Source organism: Embiotoca jacksoni, unplaced genomic scaffold, assembly GCF_022577435.1.
Source record: "Embiotoca jacksoni isolate LCO1_2020_lvr unplaced genomic scaffold, fEmbJac1.0.p SCAF_6, whole genome shotgun sequence".
NCBI classification, from domain to species: Eukaryota; Metazoa; Chordata; class Actinopteri; family Embiotocidae; genus Embiotoca; species Embiotoca jacksoni.
In genome coordinates, this window is record NW_027185414.1 from 21,732,501 (window position 1) to 21,748,013 (window position 15,513).

The following is a 15,513-nucleotide window of genomic DNA, read 5'->3' on the forward strand; positions in this document are numbered from 1 at the left end:
ATGATGAAACAGATTTTATTCATATTGGATTCTACTTTTAATTCATGAATGACCATGGAGGTTGAAACAGCTGCCTTTCTTTCACATTCTCAGTTCATTTTATTCCTCTTTGTGGTTTTGGGCTTCAGTTGATTGAACGAGAAAATTCTCTCCTGACTCTCCGGACGCAATGATTCACACGAGCAAGTCAATGGAATAACTCATGAATACAGTCGTTTACCTACTTTATCTTGCATGATGTCCTCCACAGGGCCGCCAGGTGAGACAGGAGAACCTGGGGAAAAAGGAGAGCGAGGAGAGCCCGGTCCACCTGGAGAGAAGAGCCAACCATCCAATGATGTCATTATTGAGGGCAAGAGGCGCTTTACTCAGTTAAACAGCTGAATCAAAGTGATACAAGATGTGGAGAAATGGAAAATACCTGTTAAAATGTTGAGACCTGATATATCCTCAGAATACCTTTGTATAGAGAAGGTTTACATGTTGTTCTGTCTTCTTTGAACAGGTCCTCCTGGTCCACCAGGACCTCCTGGGCCCATGGGCCCGCCTGGTCCATCTGGACCTCAGGGCCCCCCCAGAACAAGGCACCACAGAGCTCACCTTCAAGCAGCTCATACAATGGGTGAGAGAGAGAGAACAAATCTGTTGTCTGCCTTTTGAGTGCTAGTGTAGTGTTGCCCAAAAAAAAAAATCAAAAGGCTTTTTAAAGTAATGAAAATATTTATAAAAATTGTGAATTGTAAAGAATATCATTATAGATTGCTGCATTGTGGACAAACATGTCAGCACTCAAACGTGTGAAAGGGTGCTCTCCAGTGTGCATAGTTTAGTTGTTACTCAAGAAAAGATCCTGAATAAGAAAAAATTGGCGAATGCCAGAATCCCCGTAAAAACTGCACAAGTGGTTTTGAAGAATATATTTCTTCTTAAGAACGGTTGGTGAATGAGGCCCAGTGAGCCGGTGTCAACCATTCCAGAATAACTGTAAACGCTCAAGATGTTTTGGGAGCACATGGATGAGACTGTCCATAAAAAGTGAGGCGATTGTGTGATACGATTTAAAACTAATGGACCTGGCGGAGAGATTGTTTTGTCTTATGGGTGAACACCGTGGATTTAATAGGATTAAATTGTTTCTAACAGGTTTGCTACACGCGATTCCAAATGATGAAACCTCGCCGGTGAAGGAGGCTGTGAAAGTACACGAGAAACCCGCGAAGAAGAGCGGTGCGTTCACGGCCTACTCAGAAATATGTGTCTACATGTTGAATATGCGCTGTGGAAGTGAACATCTGACCAACTGGTGGTTTTGTTCTCCCTCAGAGTGCCTGATCAAGTCTCTGATCAACCCCAGGAACGTGACAAAGATGGAGAGCACATTCGGCACATGGATGAAAGACACTGCTCAGCTGAATGATGAGCGAATATGGGTGGCAGAGCACTTTTCTGGTAGGTTGGTTACAAAACTGTCTATTAAGCTCTACGGTACACTGCTTTTTTTTTTTTTAGCAGTGACCATTTCCCTCGTTCTCCTCCAGGTCGGGTGGTGAAGGAGTTTAAAAGCATCGGCAACTTCCAGAACAACAGCTTTGACAAAGTAGACGTTAGAAAGTTCTACCAAGGCTGCGGCCACACCGTTCACAACGGCTCCTTCTATTATCACATCGCCGGCACCTCTAGCATCGGAAGGTAAGATGACGTGATGCTTTGCTGTCCTTTAATGTGCTCAGTTTCCTCCAGCTAACAACTTTCTGCTCATCCGTTCACAGATTTGATCTCCACACCAAGAAGCTTCAAACTCTCGCCATCGGCAACGCTTTGCACCACAACCTCGCCTACCTGCTCCACAACTCCAAGACCTACTTCAAACTGGCAGCGGATGAGAACGGCTTGTGGCTGATCTTTGCCTCCAGTGCGGACGAGAGCATCATGGTGGCCGAGCTGGACCAGAAGACCTTCTCCGTCACGTCCTACATTAACACCACCTACCCCCGCACCAAGGCCGGCAACGCCTTCATCGCCTGCGGAGTCCTGTACGTCACCGACACCAAGGACACCAGAGTCACCTTCGCTTTTGACCTGCTGAAGGGAAAACCGGTCAATATGACCTTTGACCTGAGGTCTCCCGGTGGAGTGCTGGCCATGCTCTCATACAGCCCGAAGGACAGACACCTGTACGTGTGGGACCACGGCTACGTCAAGCTCTACGTGGTCCACTTCATCTCTGATGATTAAAAAAAACCAAAAAAAAAAAAACATGCCTGAACATGACAGACAACATGCAGACATGATTATTATGTTACATAGAGGGCGAAATGCCAGCTGACTACCAGCGATTCACTCCACCTCTGGAAAATGGCCATATTTAGGTTTTCAAGAATGACAGATCAGCCTCGTATCACACTAAAGGGTGTAATACATCCTCCAGTCCCCTAGAGGTCAGCGTGTCAGTGGGGCCAATTTTACCCAAGAGACCAGGGTTCCAGTCCTCCAGAAAAACATGGATTTCTCTAAAGAAATATTTTCCTAACCAGGTATTTTTTGTGCCAAATCCTAATTACATGGTTTAGTATACGAATCGTAACATGCTTTTTCCAGCCGAGGCGAGGCTAATCTGTGACATTGATACACTGTCCTCTAGTGGCATGTTGGGTGTATTACAAGTCACGATGTGATTGCGGGTTGGACGTACGTGTTAGTCTTTTTTTTCCTGTGAATTCTTTATTGGTTGATAAAAATCCGTTTTTGGCTAATTATTATTGGGATATTGTCAAACATGAATATGGCTGTATTTATATTCGGTTTGTAATGGATATATGATATAATATATTTTAGAGTTACTAACAGTGTGAAAACGTATCATTTTTTATCAGTTGAAAATGTATACAATTTGAACCTGTAATTGAACTTTTGTGGCCGTTCGTGTTGCGTTGTTGCTCCATTTAGTGTATTTGCATGACCTTTAATGTATTTTTATACAGATGTACATGTTCCCCTTCCTTTTTTCTGTACATACAGACAGCCCACCTTCCTTTGTAATAAAGCAGCGTTACCCCTCAGCGTTTATTCCTCTTGACAGAAAATAAATATAATCAAGAAAATAAAAACAGCGCCAAATCAGCCTGATGAAATAAAAAGAATTTATTCACTTTACAAAGGTAAAACTGACCATGACCTGTTCTCTCACACATCTTCAGGCTCAAGTGCCCCAGTAAGCGTCTACCCACGATATTGGCTTCTTTTGCATTATTACATGCACACACACACACACATACACACCAGACACCAGTAGGACCATTGGTAAAACACTTACGATACATACAGTACACATAGTGGGCAGAAAGAGGGAGAGAAACACAAATCTCTTTAATAAATACCATACATACACTAAACAAAAGTTACAACTAATCCAACTGGTATGATACAAACCAAAAATAAAGAAATGCTTTTATGTTTGTACAAGCTGTTGTAGTAGTTCATATATTTATATAATTTATATATTAAAACTATTTCAAACGTTTTACTACGAGGCCAAATAAAGCCAGACATTCATTTGTATATAACAGTTTCTTCTTCAATAACCTATTTATCCGAAATAAATTTTTAGTGTCTCCAGAATTTGAGTGCAAATATCTATTCCTCACGGATGAAACAGTAAAAACAACTAGCGAGGTAAAACACACTTACATACAGTAGACTGTGTTGCACATCTCCCAGTCAGATACAGTAAAACCCCTTACATTCCTAAAATAAAAGGCAATAAGTTAAATAGTGTTACAAAGGAATAGTCAACCAAACAAACACAAACATAGAAATAATTTAAATAATAAAATTAATAAAAAAAAAAACCCTCAAAGTTTAAGATTTTCTTGTGCAAAAACCAGAAGTGAATCTTTGTGTTTCTGCTCTGGGTGGGAGTTTAGCTTTGGGACCAGACGGATGGAAACACTGAAATCACAGTCACAGGAGTAAAACACATCATCGTCCAAACAGGAATGTTCGAGCAGTGAGTCTGCCTCACAAACAGGCATTTGAGGGCAGGTGGGCGGGCAGGCGCACAGATGGCAGACACAGCAGAGTGAACGCACACTCGAGGGCCGAACCGGGCCGGGGGCGAGACCAAAGCACGAGAGGCCTGAGTGAGTGATGGGCAGCCAGTGAAATAAGGGAATAGTGGGGGGTGGGGTGGGGGAGGGGTGGGGGAAGGTGTCACGATTAGGAACAATGCACCATCAACTCTTCCATAAGGGCTGAGAAAAAGCTGGGCAAAAAGGTGGGGGGAGGAGGGGGGGGGGGGGGCAAAACCATTGAAACAAAATGCAGATTCCAAAAACTCGATTCACACTGGAAACCACTGACTTAATAACAAACCACAGTGCTGGTTACAGTAGATGCTAAGAGATTTCAGCTGTGGGCACAAAATGACGACAGTTACACACTTTTAAAATTTTTGCTTGAGCACTTTTACAGAGCACTATCAATAGACCTGTGATTGCACCGCGTAACGAGAACAGGACATGCATAGCTTCCCTATGGACACACTCTAAGAGTAGAGATTCTTCAATAAAATTACAATAAATCTAGCCTTAAAATCAAGTATGATACCTTTTGCTTGTAACTTTGCTTTCAGCCTTTTGGGGGGGAAAAAAAAGTGTTTGCAGCTCCGTTTTTTTTTTTTCATTCTGGATGTGATTTACATCAACGGCAAACCCATGAACACCGCACGCTCTGAACGATGCCAAAAGCATGGTGATCTTTTGACTTAACTCTTCCCCCCCATCTGTGATACTATTAATGCCTAGCGAGTGTTACGTAAGCTTTTGTGATTTTTCTTTCTGTCTCTTTCCTCTTTGGACCCACCGAGGTGGAAGTAGGCGTTACAGGACGTCAACGAAGCTGCTGGGGATGTTGTAGCGATCGGGGAGGACCCTCATCTTCAGGGTGCCGTCCGCTCCACAGGTGAAGATGCGGTTTCCGGGCCGCGTCTCCACCTGCATCACACCGGCGCCGATGTTGCGGAAGATGGACTGCTTCGCATGCTCGGTGCTAAAGGAGTGCATGAGCCCGTGGCCGGATAACTTCCACACCTGGAGATTGACAGGGAACAGAGAAGCTCTTAAGTTTCTTCCTTTTCCATTTCCAACCCGTCTGGCATTTATGCCGTCTTGGTTTTTTGGAGCCAGAACCGACCATATTTCGGCGAGAGGATCGGACTGAAAACCAAAGGACAGTACACCCGCCCAACTAGACTATGTCCCCAAACATACCTCTCTTTGAGGCCTAATATCTAATTATTATTAGAATTATTTTATAATGGACCACCAGAACACTGATCAGACAGAGTGAACTTTGAAATTTATACAATAATTACTTGTAGAAGAAATCAATTGACTTTGTATTTTATGTGAGAAGTTGACACTTTTTGAATGGGAGTCTATTGGTGCTGTTTTTTTTTTTTTGGAGCCAACCCCTGGAGGCTCTCAGTAGTATTACACTTCAAGGCACTGCATATGCTTCACTTCAGACTGGGAGACTATGTCCATATTTGTATGGAGTCTGTTCTTATTTATGAAGTTTACCATGTGGAGCTTTCCACTGTCAAGTTCTTAACTGAGCTCGAGTGCTGTAACTCTCTGAAAATGGTGTTAAAATAACTTTTTACATAACTTCATAACTTATTTATATTTCTACTCTTTGTTAAACACCATTTAATTACTGGTCAGGCAGACACATGTCTCCATAACAAGCATGTTACGATATTATGATTACATGTTAGGAAGAGTAAAAATGGCAAATAAAGGTGTCAGACTATTTCTTGGCAGGGAGTCTTGTTGTCACTGTTAGGTTGCCAGGCAACCAGCTGTGTCATTTCCAAGCAAATATTTACACATTTTCTGGTTACAGTTTCTCAAATGTGATGAAGACATAAACTTGGGTTTTCAGGACTCGTGCTATTTCTTATTTGATCAACCAATCAATTATCTGCAAATATAATCTGCACATTTATAAAAAAAAAAAGTTTTAATCAAACATAACTCCGTCATATAAAATCCATTTCTATTTTTTGTATCTGTATTGGCAAGCCCTGTTTTGCAAAATTAAATTCGCCTACAATGAGATAAGATTTAGGACTACATGAGGAGACAAGAAGCAACTGAGCAGCTTCCATCCAAAGAACTGTGGTAAGTTAAAACCTTGGAAATTGTTTGCCTTTATAAGATTCCCACCAAGAGTCACACCAAATATTTATTTGGATTAGTTTTCTTCCTTTTTAATACACTTTGTCTGAAGTTGACTAATGAATAAAAACTATTTATTGCATTTTTTTTTTAAGGAATCCTCACTTTACTTTTAGTGCTAAAAATCTTTGTATCGTGTATACATTTGATAACATTAGGAGCAATAATAGGATGTTGACTTGGGTCTGTAATACATATTGCAATGATCCTGCATGAGCTCTATACGTCATTTAAACTAAAGCTGAAGTCTCACTCCAAAACAACTTCACAGCTACACTATGAATTGTGTGAGAAGTGTACTTAAAATAAAACACGAATCCTCAGCACACAAAGTATATCCGTAAAAGTTTTAAGTGTTTTGGGAAGTCAGTGGTGAGTGTGTGTGTGTGTGTGTGTGTGTGTGAGAGAGAGAGAGAGAGAGAGAGAGAGAGTGATGGAGCAATTGTCACCTTCATGTTGCCCTCTGCAGAACCGGTGACGAAGAAGTCCTCGGAGGCATCCAGTGCGAGGGCCTTGATGGCTGAGTCATGGGCCTGGAAAGTGTGGAGCAGCTGCCTCTGGCGGATGTCGAACAGACACACAAAGCCCTTCCTGCCTCCAGTGATCAGCAGCTGCTGTTTCGGAGCATACTGAAGCACAGTGGCCCCGTTTTCATGGCAGGGGAACGCTGAGGAGGAGAAGGAGCAGGAGGAGCAGGAGGAGGAGGAGGGGGTGGTTGTGAAAATGAATCATTGAAGCAACTTCAAATGAAGCACAATCATTAACAATGGTTTGTTTGAATAAATGAGATTTCTTACCATGGACCATGGTATTGCTGGGTGAAATCAGAGTATCCCAAAGGCAAACATTTCTATGTATAAATAAAGCAAAAATAACATTAGTTTGATGATAAACACAAAACAGAATTCCATTGTAGTGCCCCTCAGAGCAGATAATGACCTGTTATCATTGGACTGTCCAGCTGTGGCGATGAGGCTGGAGGACGTGATGAAGGCAAAATCGCCGCAGGTCTTAGTGTGACATTGCCAACTCTGGCAGTAGGAACAGCACAAGAAAAAACAAAAAGTACACGTTGATTTGAATGATTTAGATTTGATTCATGTTTTGTGTGTGTTAGGGTGGTGAGTTGGGTGGGAGGTGACCTCACCAGGTAGGGTTTGGGGTTGGAGGATGTCTGGTTGACCTGCCACAGACTGAGGAAGCCCTCTCCATCAGCGACTCCACACTGCAGCAAGAATCCACAGCCATCAGAACAATCACACCAAATAGACAAAACAAAGCCGTCACTGTGTGTGTGTGTGTGTGTGTGTGTGTGTGTGTGTGTGTGTGTACCTTATTGCCCTGGGAGTTGAAATAGAGCCGGGTGACTCTGGCGTTGCCTGCTTGTCTGAAGCAAATGAGCTGCTGAGGCCTGTTCCATTCAAACATTCTCACACTGCCGTCCTGAGCCCCCGTCATGTCTGACACACACACACACACACACACACACACACACACACACACACACACACACACACACACACACACACACACACACACGGCAAAGGCAGGAAGTCAAACACAAAGCAATGAGAAGAAATGAACTGAAAGATGCTGATCCTCAACATATATACTGATGATGGCCGGTTATACACAGGCCTCTAATGTAGGCACTTACAATACTGATAAATGGGATGGGATGTCATTCTCTTCACATTATTTAGATTCCTCTTCATAATCTGTAAAACAAAGGAAAAAACATACATTTATCTTGTAATGCAAATTATTTTGGTAAAAAAAAACAAAAAACATTCCTGTGTGAAACCTGAAAATAGGTCTTACCACTCATCAGTTCATTAATAAATACCTGCTGATGACTATTACATTTTAAGCAATATGTCTTGTTTTAACTCTCGGTTTCCTCGGTTGATAGCTCCGGAAGAATTCACCGCACCATAGTGAAGCACATGTCAAATGAAAGTGCACGAGTTGACCTCTCCAACGATGCTAGTCGCTTGTCTGTGCCATAAAGTGTTGGCAAGAAAAATAATCATAAAGTTACATGAAATCTGCATACAGCTCTGCATCTATTTCCAAACCCAATATTGTAGCTTGAATAACTCAAGAACTTCATTGCATTCACGTATCGCAGGAAACGATAGCACTGGAACTTTGTAATGATGCTAGACACAGATTGGCATCCCAAAATAATCCTTATGGAGGACAGATTATATGTCTGCACCTTAATGTCTTTATTTCATAAATTCTTCCCCCTCTTCCACACTCCTGGTTCATGGCTCAATCCGTCCTGATCACTTCACAACAAACCACAAATCAAAATATCAAAATAAACAGCAGAGTCGACTCTTTCTGATGATACCAGTAATCCCCTCCTGAAATCTCATCTAATGTTTACATCACATAGAGCTGACATCACATCACACTTTGTATGAAAAACAAACACAAGAAATTGTGTTTACAAGGCGACTCGATAGCCGAGTGATGAGGATCAGTGCTGGAAATGAGCTGGTACCGAGTGTGGAGGTTCTTCACTGTTGTATAATACACTGTTGTAAACTCAAAGACTAATCTCTGTAGCTTTAAATCCACGGTTCTCAAAATCTGAAGGGAAACATGAAGGTCTTAAAACTGCACAGCTGCAAACAGTCGGAGTTTCTTTCCACACTGTTGGTGTCAGGAGAAGCTGCACATCAGAGGACGAGGAGCCACTGACCATCTAAAAATGGCTGGAAATTGTCCCGCACGCTAGAAAGAAAGCCCCTTCTGAAATCCTCTGAACCTGTGACACCCTCTGTCCTGTCTTCCTTTGTATCATTGTATCACCACAGCTGGGACATGGAGAACCCTGGCTGTGTGTTAGTGTGACGCAGATCTGTACCTTGGGTTGCCGTCTGTGAGAGCTGCAGCTATCTGTGCACACACACCTGTATCTGCATCTATAGACTCAGCAGGCCGGCTGTTTAGTCGGCGTGGCTCTGTAGGGCTTGACATTGAAAAGAAGTAAAAACACTAACTTGGCCTGGAAATGTGCAGGGACCACAGCCTGCAAAATACAACACTAACAGTAAACTTAATCCTGAATCAGACATTTCTCTTGGAGAACACAAACCAGACTGCAGAGTCTTCATACCAGTGCCTCTCCACCACCAGACACCAACGGACCTTGGTTTCCCCCTACTGGCCGTTACAGAGAACTGGACACCCTTTACTGCCTTGTTTTGTTGTGTCTGTGTGCAACGGTGTGTGTTTGTAGTGAATGAGCTCGTACCACACTCGCTCCCATGCTGGTCTGACCGCTACCGAGCCATGGCATGGATGCAGAGACCTGCATCTGCGGCGGAGCGAAGGGGACCGAGCTGGCCTGGGCGATGTTGGTGTGAGAAGAACGATGGTCCATATCGTCCGAGCTGTAAAACCAAACACAACCAGATGTCATCATTTACAGCTGATCGTTAGAGGTGGTGAGTGTGAGTGCGGTTTGGGGATAGTGGGATTTAAATTTGCTTTGTTGAGGACAGAGAAATCTGTAATGTGAATCTAACCTGCGGGACTCCTTATCAAAGTCCTCCCCTATCCAGGTGAAGGGCTGGACGGCCACGAGAGTGGTCACATCTACTTCCTGGACATCATGAGTGGAGGCCAGCACGATCTCGTTGGAGTTAGCCTGGAGAGGGAGGGGATGCAGGGAGGAGAGGGACGAGGTGAGAAAACATCAAGGTTGCACTTGGCAACAGCTTCCTTTAATATTCCTCAAAATAAACAGATATGTATTTGTTAATTTAGAATAATGTTCCTGGAAACTGTGGTGTTATTCAATCCTGTCTCTATTTACACTTTACTTGGTAGCAAATTACATGCTTATTTCCAGGAAGCATCCTAAGAAAGGAAATCATTTGAAGCCCACAAACACAAATGACCTTATTGATGGCAAATGCCATGATGATATCCGACTCCTTGTGAATGATTTTAGCTTTTCCTCCCGGGTAGCCCAGATCTGCCTCCACCTGGAAAAGCCAAGAAAACAGACACATCAAAGCTGAAGAAACATTAAAGCTGCAGTCGGGGGGCTCCGGGGTGCCTGAGTGAATATTTGGACGATTAAATCTTAGAAGCCGATTGTTCAAAAATACTGTTCATGTTAAATGAATTCCCTTTGATGAGGAATAGGGCACGAAAGGCCAAACCTTCCCATTTTATATAAAGGTAGCATAATTTACGGCCACTTTCAAATGGGGAGTAATCATAGGAGAATGTCACACGTGGACGTACACAATTAAATATCCACATTTTCAATCATTGATTTAGGCTCCACAAGCTTCTCACAGCCCTGACAGTGAGCATGCAAGTTAGTAGGTCTACTATGTGTGCCAATTCTCTTTTTGGGTCCAGCAGAATCAGTCGAGCTACAGAGGAGAAAGGAGTGAGATACACAGGGACTCGTGTTATTGGAAGGGATAGGGCGTGAGGTTGTGTGAGTGGATGCCAGTGTCCCAGTGAGAAGAAAAAGATTAGACGTTAGATCTAAGCCTCAGAGGCTTGCGTAGATTTTATGCCAGAAAAATGACCAGAGCAGTCAATGCGAGGCCAAGCTGGAGAGGAGACATGCAGCGCGTCACTCAGTGCAGTGCTATCTCAAAACAAAACCCTGTGCAACTCCTCCACAGTATGTATATATATATATATATATATATATATATTTTTTTTTTTTTTTTTTTTTTTTTTTTTTTTTTTTTTTTTTACTGTTTAACGCACTTGCTCCTTCAAGCTTGGCTTTGCAGTGACTCTCCCAACAGACGGACGGAGAGACAGAGCCAGGGCCTGGGCTGGTACAGTAAATGATACTACCTTAAAGGGACTGCTAGCTCCTGCTATGCAGTGTGGGTTTATACGGTCCATATGGTTCTCTACAGACTACACAACACACACACAGAGGCAATACAGACATGACACACCAACACGGCACAACACAAAACACATGCACAAACACAGAAAAATAAAACATGTAATGAAAAGAAAATGAGGAAGGGTGGCAGGATCTTGATGTAAATAACTCTGAACTCATTCCAACTCATTAGCAAAGAGTTACAGGCATGTATGGAGATATGAACAGTGGATCTGACTGGTACAGTTGAAGTAAACGGGGGAAGTCTATTTTCAAAGACTGCTGTGATAGTAAGAAAACAAGCACATGGTAAATATATTTTCTTTTCTAATTTTGGACTGGCAGCTACACTAGCAGTCCGTGATGAGACTGATTGCATAATAATAAGGCGTTCCAGACATCACAGAAGGCAGCAAACTGTCCTGTACTTGATTAAAATGCCCAAGGAGTCAAAGCAAGATAATGACAATAACAAAAATATGAGATAAATGCTCACCGAGCACTTCTCTGTGTACGACAGTGAAGTGATGCGTTTAGATATACAAGGTAAGATCTGGGTAAATGTTGGACAGTCATTAACTGAGGCAAATGGTCAAAATAAAGGTTTCATTTTAAAAGAAGACTATTATTTTTGAAGAAATACTCTGAAACATTGTGATCTAATTTTAGAGCCATATTGCTTAACCTCAGCCTTAATAAATGATCCTCGAGTAGTGTAAGAAAAAAAAGAAAAGACTATGTGGACAGTGTGTAGTTTCCAATTTCCATTCTTATTGGAAACCTACTGTAGACATAATGTGCAATAAGAACTCATGTAAAATTAATAGACGTAATGATTTGACTTGAATATATAATGTCTGACTAAAAAAATGAACCCTGTCACATTTCAAAAGAAAGCAAAACAGTTAAATGCATTAGTGTTAAGTTATTGCAGTAAAACTATTTTAATAATACACATTAGTTGCTTTTATTTTTAAATACGCTGTATGGCTGTTGTTTGACTACATATTTGTCATAAATCACCAAGATTATTATGGGTGTCAGATGGTTATGTATGATTATTATGGCCTACATTAAAAAATGTAATTCAGTCACTATGTCTCTTCCATTATTGATTCTGGATCTGAAGTTCAGTGACAGTAACTGAGCTTGTGTAACTGATGTTTTAAGCCCTAGTGGTTAAATGTGAGACAGATCCACTTTCAAAATGTAATTTCCAAAACAATTTTGTCTCATATTTGGGCCAAGACAATTATTGTGTTGGAGGATGTGAACAAAAACAAGGGGAAAACAAATATTGATGAAAGTGTCGCTAACCTCACTCTGCTTCCTTTTCTTCGTAAAGATGTAACGGATCAATGTCTCCTGAAGAACCTCCTGTTTGACCAAGAAGTGCCACAGACGTCGGACTGGGAAGGACAGGGTGTTCTTCGTCCTGGTAAAAGATTGTAATTGTATTATCTGCTGTACTTGCATCCTTTGTACTTCTTTGTGCTGTAGAGTATTTAAATAACTAGTGTTAACATGCCAGTAACCGTATATGCAATGAAATCACTATGATTTAATACTCACTTGAAGGGCGTGTTGTCTGCCTCCAGCATGGCCTTGTGCCGCAGTATGGCAGGGCCACCGCCTGCGCTGAGGTCAGTGGGGTAAGTGTTGATGTAGTTGGGAGGTGGGCCGTCAAACTTGTTCATTTGCTCCAGCAGGAGCTGCTCCCAATTCTCTAAGGTCTTCAATATGGCGTTGGTAAGAGGGGAAGTGACGGGCAAGTCTGTGACACAAAATAGGCAGTATACTGAACACTGTGTACCAGCAGCAGCAACAACAGTGTCCATCTGTGTTTGTTTACATCAGTGGATTCTATAATGTATTCTAAACATATTCTAAAATATTTCAGTGTGTCTTCATAGGATTAATAATAAAGTGAGTGTATACCCGTGAAGTCGAGGCCAGTGAGAGGGATGAAGTTCTTCACATTGTGATGGGCCAGTTTCACCATGACCAGGCGGATCAGAACCCAGCTACGTACCCCACAGACAGACAAGCACAAGCATTACAATCTGAAGCCCAGGCTTCAAAACTGGATGTCATTAAAAGAAGAGAGGCTGGACCCAACCTGTAGGAGTTGGGGTCTAAGTGCTCCGTTATCTGCGTGTCAGAAAGGAAGGCGTCGTCGTCATCTTCATCATCCTCAGCGCCGCTTTCGTCTGAGTCACACAGAGCATTGCTGTCCGACAGCGGCAGGAAGGGCTGAGAGGGAGGAAATAACAATGGGAGAGGAAACAGGCAGAGAGAGAGACACGCACATCGAGGAATAACTTTTAAATAACCTGAAGACGGTGAATCACAGAATTCATTAGTCACTTCATTCAAAGTCTTACTTTGGCCACAAAGTAGTCCCACATGCTCAGCTCTGGAGGGATGAACTTCTCCCTGTAGGTAGGTCTCTCTGCGGGGACGGGAGGCGGAGTGGCAGGTGTCTCCTTTACAGGGCGTCCAGGAACCAGCATCCTCATGTTGAATCTACGTCTGTATCGGTCCGAGTCCTCTGCTGGGGGCTGAGGGGGAACCACTGCAGCGGGGGGAAGAGGAACAAAGAGATGCTATCTTTCAAACAGTGAACTCTGATAAGGTAAATCAGCAGGAGACTGCAATGTGCTGTGGTGTCGCACAAAGACTGAGCAGCATTTTAAATTCAAAAGAAGGTCACAAAATAGATCAGGAGGAAGAGAACTGCATCCACAGCTGACTGACAATAACCTTGTCAAAAATGTGGTGTCTGTCTGCATGTAACTTCAGTTCTATGACTTTGATAAGTCTTAACACACAAAGGAAACTGACACGTTTGGAAAAGAGATACACAAACCACACAAATACAAACGATCAAGGAGGGAGGCTCGGGGCAAGACACACTGGGTTGTGCACAAACCTGCACCATTATCCTGGGTGATTATCTCTGACATCGCAACAGACAAAACAAGACAAGACACAAACCAGAGTAGACAGTGCAGTTAGACACAGATCCTACACAGTCCATGACATAATTAAATCAGTAAACATTGGACGTGGCACAAAAATAACACAACAGAAAACACATCAGACAAACAGATGGCAAATTGTTTGAGCAGTCATGTGCTAAGCGTTTTCTCGTATCGACAGCATTTGAGGTGAGGCAAACATGATGAGGTTGGCAACTGTAACATGTTTGTTTAAAATGAGTGGTAATTCGAACATGACAGGGAGGTATTAATGTGTAACATTTCTGTACAGCTGCATGTTTATGACATGCATATTAGTGTGCAGTGGCCCTCAAAAGATTTAACAGGGGATTTCTATCAGCAGGCTGACATTTGAAACGGCCTCGCCTCGAAAAGAGCTCTTCAAAAGGCTCTCGGCCTTCAGAGCTACTACCTCCGACTCAACGCAGATGGGGAATCTAAATGCCACTCCCCCCCCACCCCCTCCACACACAAATACAACATGAACACTCTGGCCTAATGAATATGGATGAACAGTGTCAAGTTCAGTTAACAGACTTAGACTTATACAGAGTGTAGCTGCTCAGGATGTGGCTTATTTTCTATAAATCTAAAAAAAAAAAAAACGGAAACAGCTGAATCACGACACACAAGAGCTAGCATCAGTCTATAATGTAGCGACAAACTACTGATGAACACCGACCGTGGTCCACTCACATTTCATTCTACAAACTAGAGCCCGACTGATTTATCGGTTAGCTAATTTGATCGGTCGATATTGGCCTAAAACTTATTAGTACCTGTTTATGTGTTATTTGTTATGAGAACCTTTTTTCTACAGAATATTTTTTATTTTTAAATTTACATTGAAGTTGACTGTTTCAGTGCGCTGATGTCATTTTGGACATTAAAGTTGATCATTTAACTGTAAAATATTCTGCCTCCATACTTATCTTTGTTAGAAGTGTCTGATAACCACTTTTTCTATAGTTCTAATCTATATCAAAATGTTTGCACTTTCTAATATTGGTATTTGTATCGGCCTCAAATTTCCAGTATCACTCGGGCTCTCCTACAAAACACAAAAGTAGGTATTGAGTTTGAGCTCTACAGTAATATTCCACTGGTCTTTGAACTTCTCGACGTGTACCTGGTTTAGATTGAGCCTCAGAGGGCGGCTCAGCCTTGGCCTCTGAACACTCCTTGCTAGGCCCCGGTGATGCTTCAGTAACACAAGATGAGCATAGAGGACATTACAACATGTACATGCAATGCAGTGTAGGCACGCGCGCGCACACACACACACACACACACACACACACATATATATACACTCACAGAAACATGTATACACTCACACAAACAGCGGTTTTTTGAAACACTGAACACAAATGGGCTTTGTTGTTTGTAA

General features: G+C 42.4%; 2 protein-coding genes across 4 annotated transcripts in view; one reads left to right on the plus strand and one right to left on the minus strand.

Annotated features, from left to right (window-relative positions):
- gldn (gliomedin) overlaps positions 1 to 3,059 on the plus strand; it is a 5,249-nt gene extending 2,190 nt beyond the window's left edge. Inside the window, exons 5-10 of the mRNA XM_069174093.1 lie at positions 251 to 352; positions 506 to 622; positions 1,144 to 1,227; positions 1,324 to 1,449; positions 1,539 to 1,689; positions 1,770 to 3,059. Coding sequence (XP_069030194.1) covers positions 251 to 352; positions 506 to 622; positions 1,144 to 1,227; positions 1,324 to 1,449; positions 1,539 to 1,689; positions 1,770 to 2,235 — 1,046 coding nt within the window. The 3' untranslated portion in view covers positions 2,236 to 3,059. The remainder of the gene's footprint in view (positions 1 to 250; positions 353 to 505; positions 623 to 1,143; positions 1,228 to 1,323; positions 1,450 to 1,538; positions 1,690 to 1,769) is intronic.
- A 64-nt stretch (positions 3,060 to 3,123) lies between these two features.
- Positions 3,124 to 15,513, minus strand: part of dmxl2 (Dmx-like 2) — a 40,429-nt gene continuing 28,039 nt past the window's right edge. For 2 of the 3 annotated variants that reach the window (XM_069174092.1, XM_069174090.1), the window contains 16 exons: positions 13,506 to 13,696; positions 13,241 to 13,374; positions 13,060 to 13,145; positions 12,694 to 12,895; positions 12,439 to 12,556; positions 11,085 to 11,150; positions 10,157 to 10,243; positions 9,782 to 9,903; positions 9,508 to 9,646; positions 7,897 to 7,957; positions 7,572 to 7,699; positions 7,387 to 7,464; positions 7,179 to 7,270; positions 7,037 to 7,089; positions 6,689 to 6,906; positions 3,124 to 5,087 (listed from right to left, as the gene is read on the minus strand). In XM_069174092.1, the coding sequence (XP_069030193.1) occupies positions 4,878 to 5,087; positions 6,689 to 6,906; positions 7,037 to 7,089; positions 7,179 to 7,270; positions 7,387 to 7,464; positions 7,572 to 7,699; positions 7,897 to 7,957; positions 9,508 to 9,646; positions 9,782 to 9,903; positions 10,157 to 10,243; positions 11,085 to 11,150; positions 12,439 to 12,556; positions 12,694 to 12,895; positions 13,060 to 13,145; positions 13,241 to 13,374; positions 13,506 to 13,696 (1,985 nt within the window). In that variant the 3' untranslated portion in view covers positions 3,124 to 4,877. The remainder of the gene's footprint in view (positions 5,088 to 6,688; positions 6,907 to 7,036; positions 7,090 to 7,178; positions 7,271 to 7,386; positions 7,465 to 7,571; positions 7,700 to 7,896; positions 7,958 to 9,507; positions 9,647 to 9,781; positions 9,904 to 10,156; positions 10,244 to 11,084; positions 11,151 to 12,438; positions 12,557 to 12,693; positions 12,896 to 13,059; positions 13,146 to 13,240; positions 13,375 to 13,505; positions 13,697 to 15,513) is intronic. The other variant, XM_069174091.1, reaches the window with a different exon arrangement.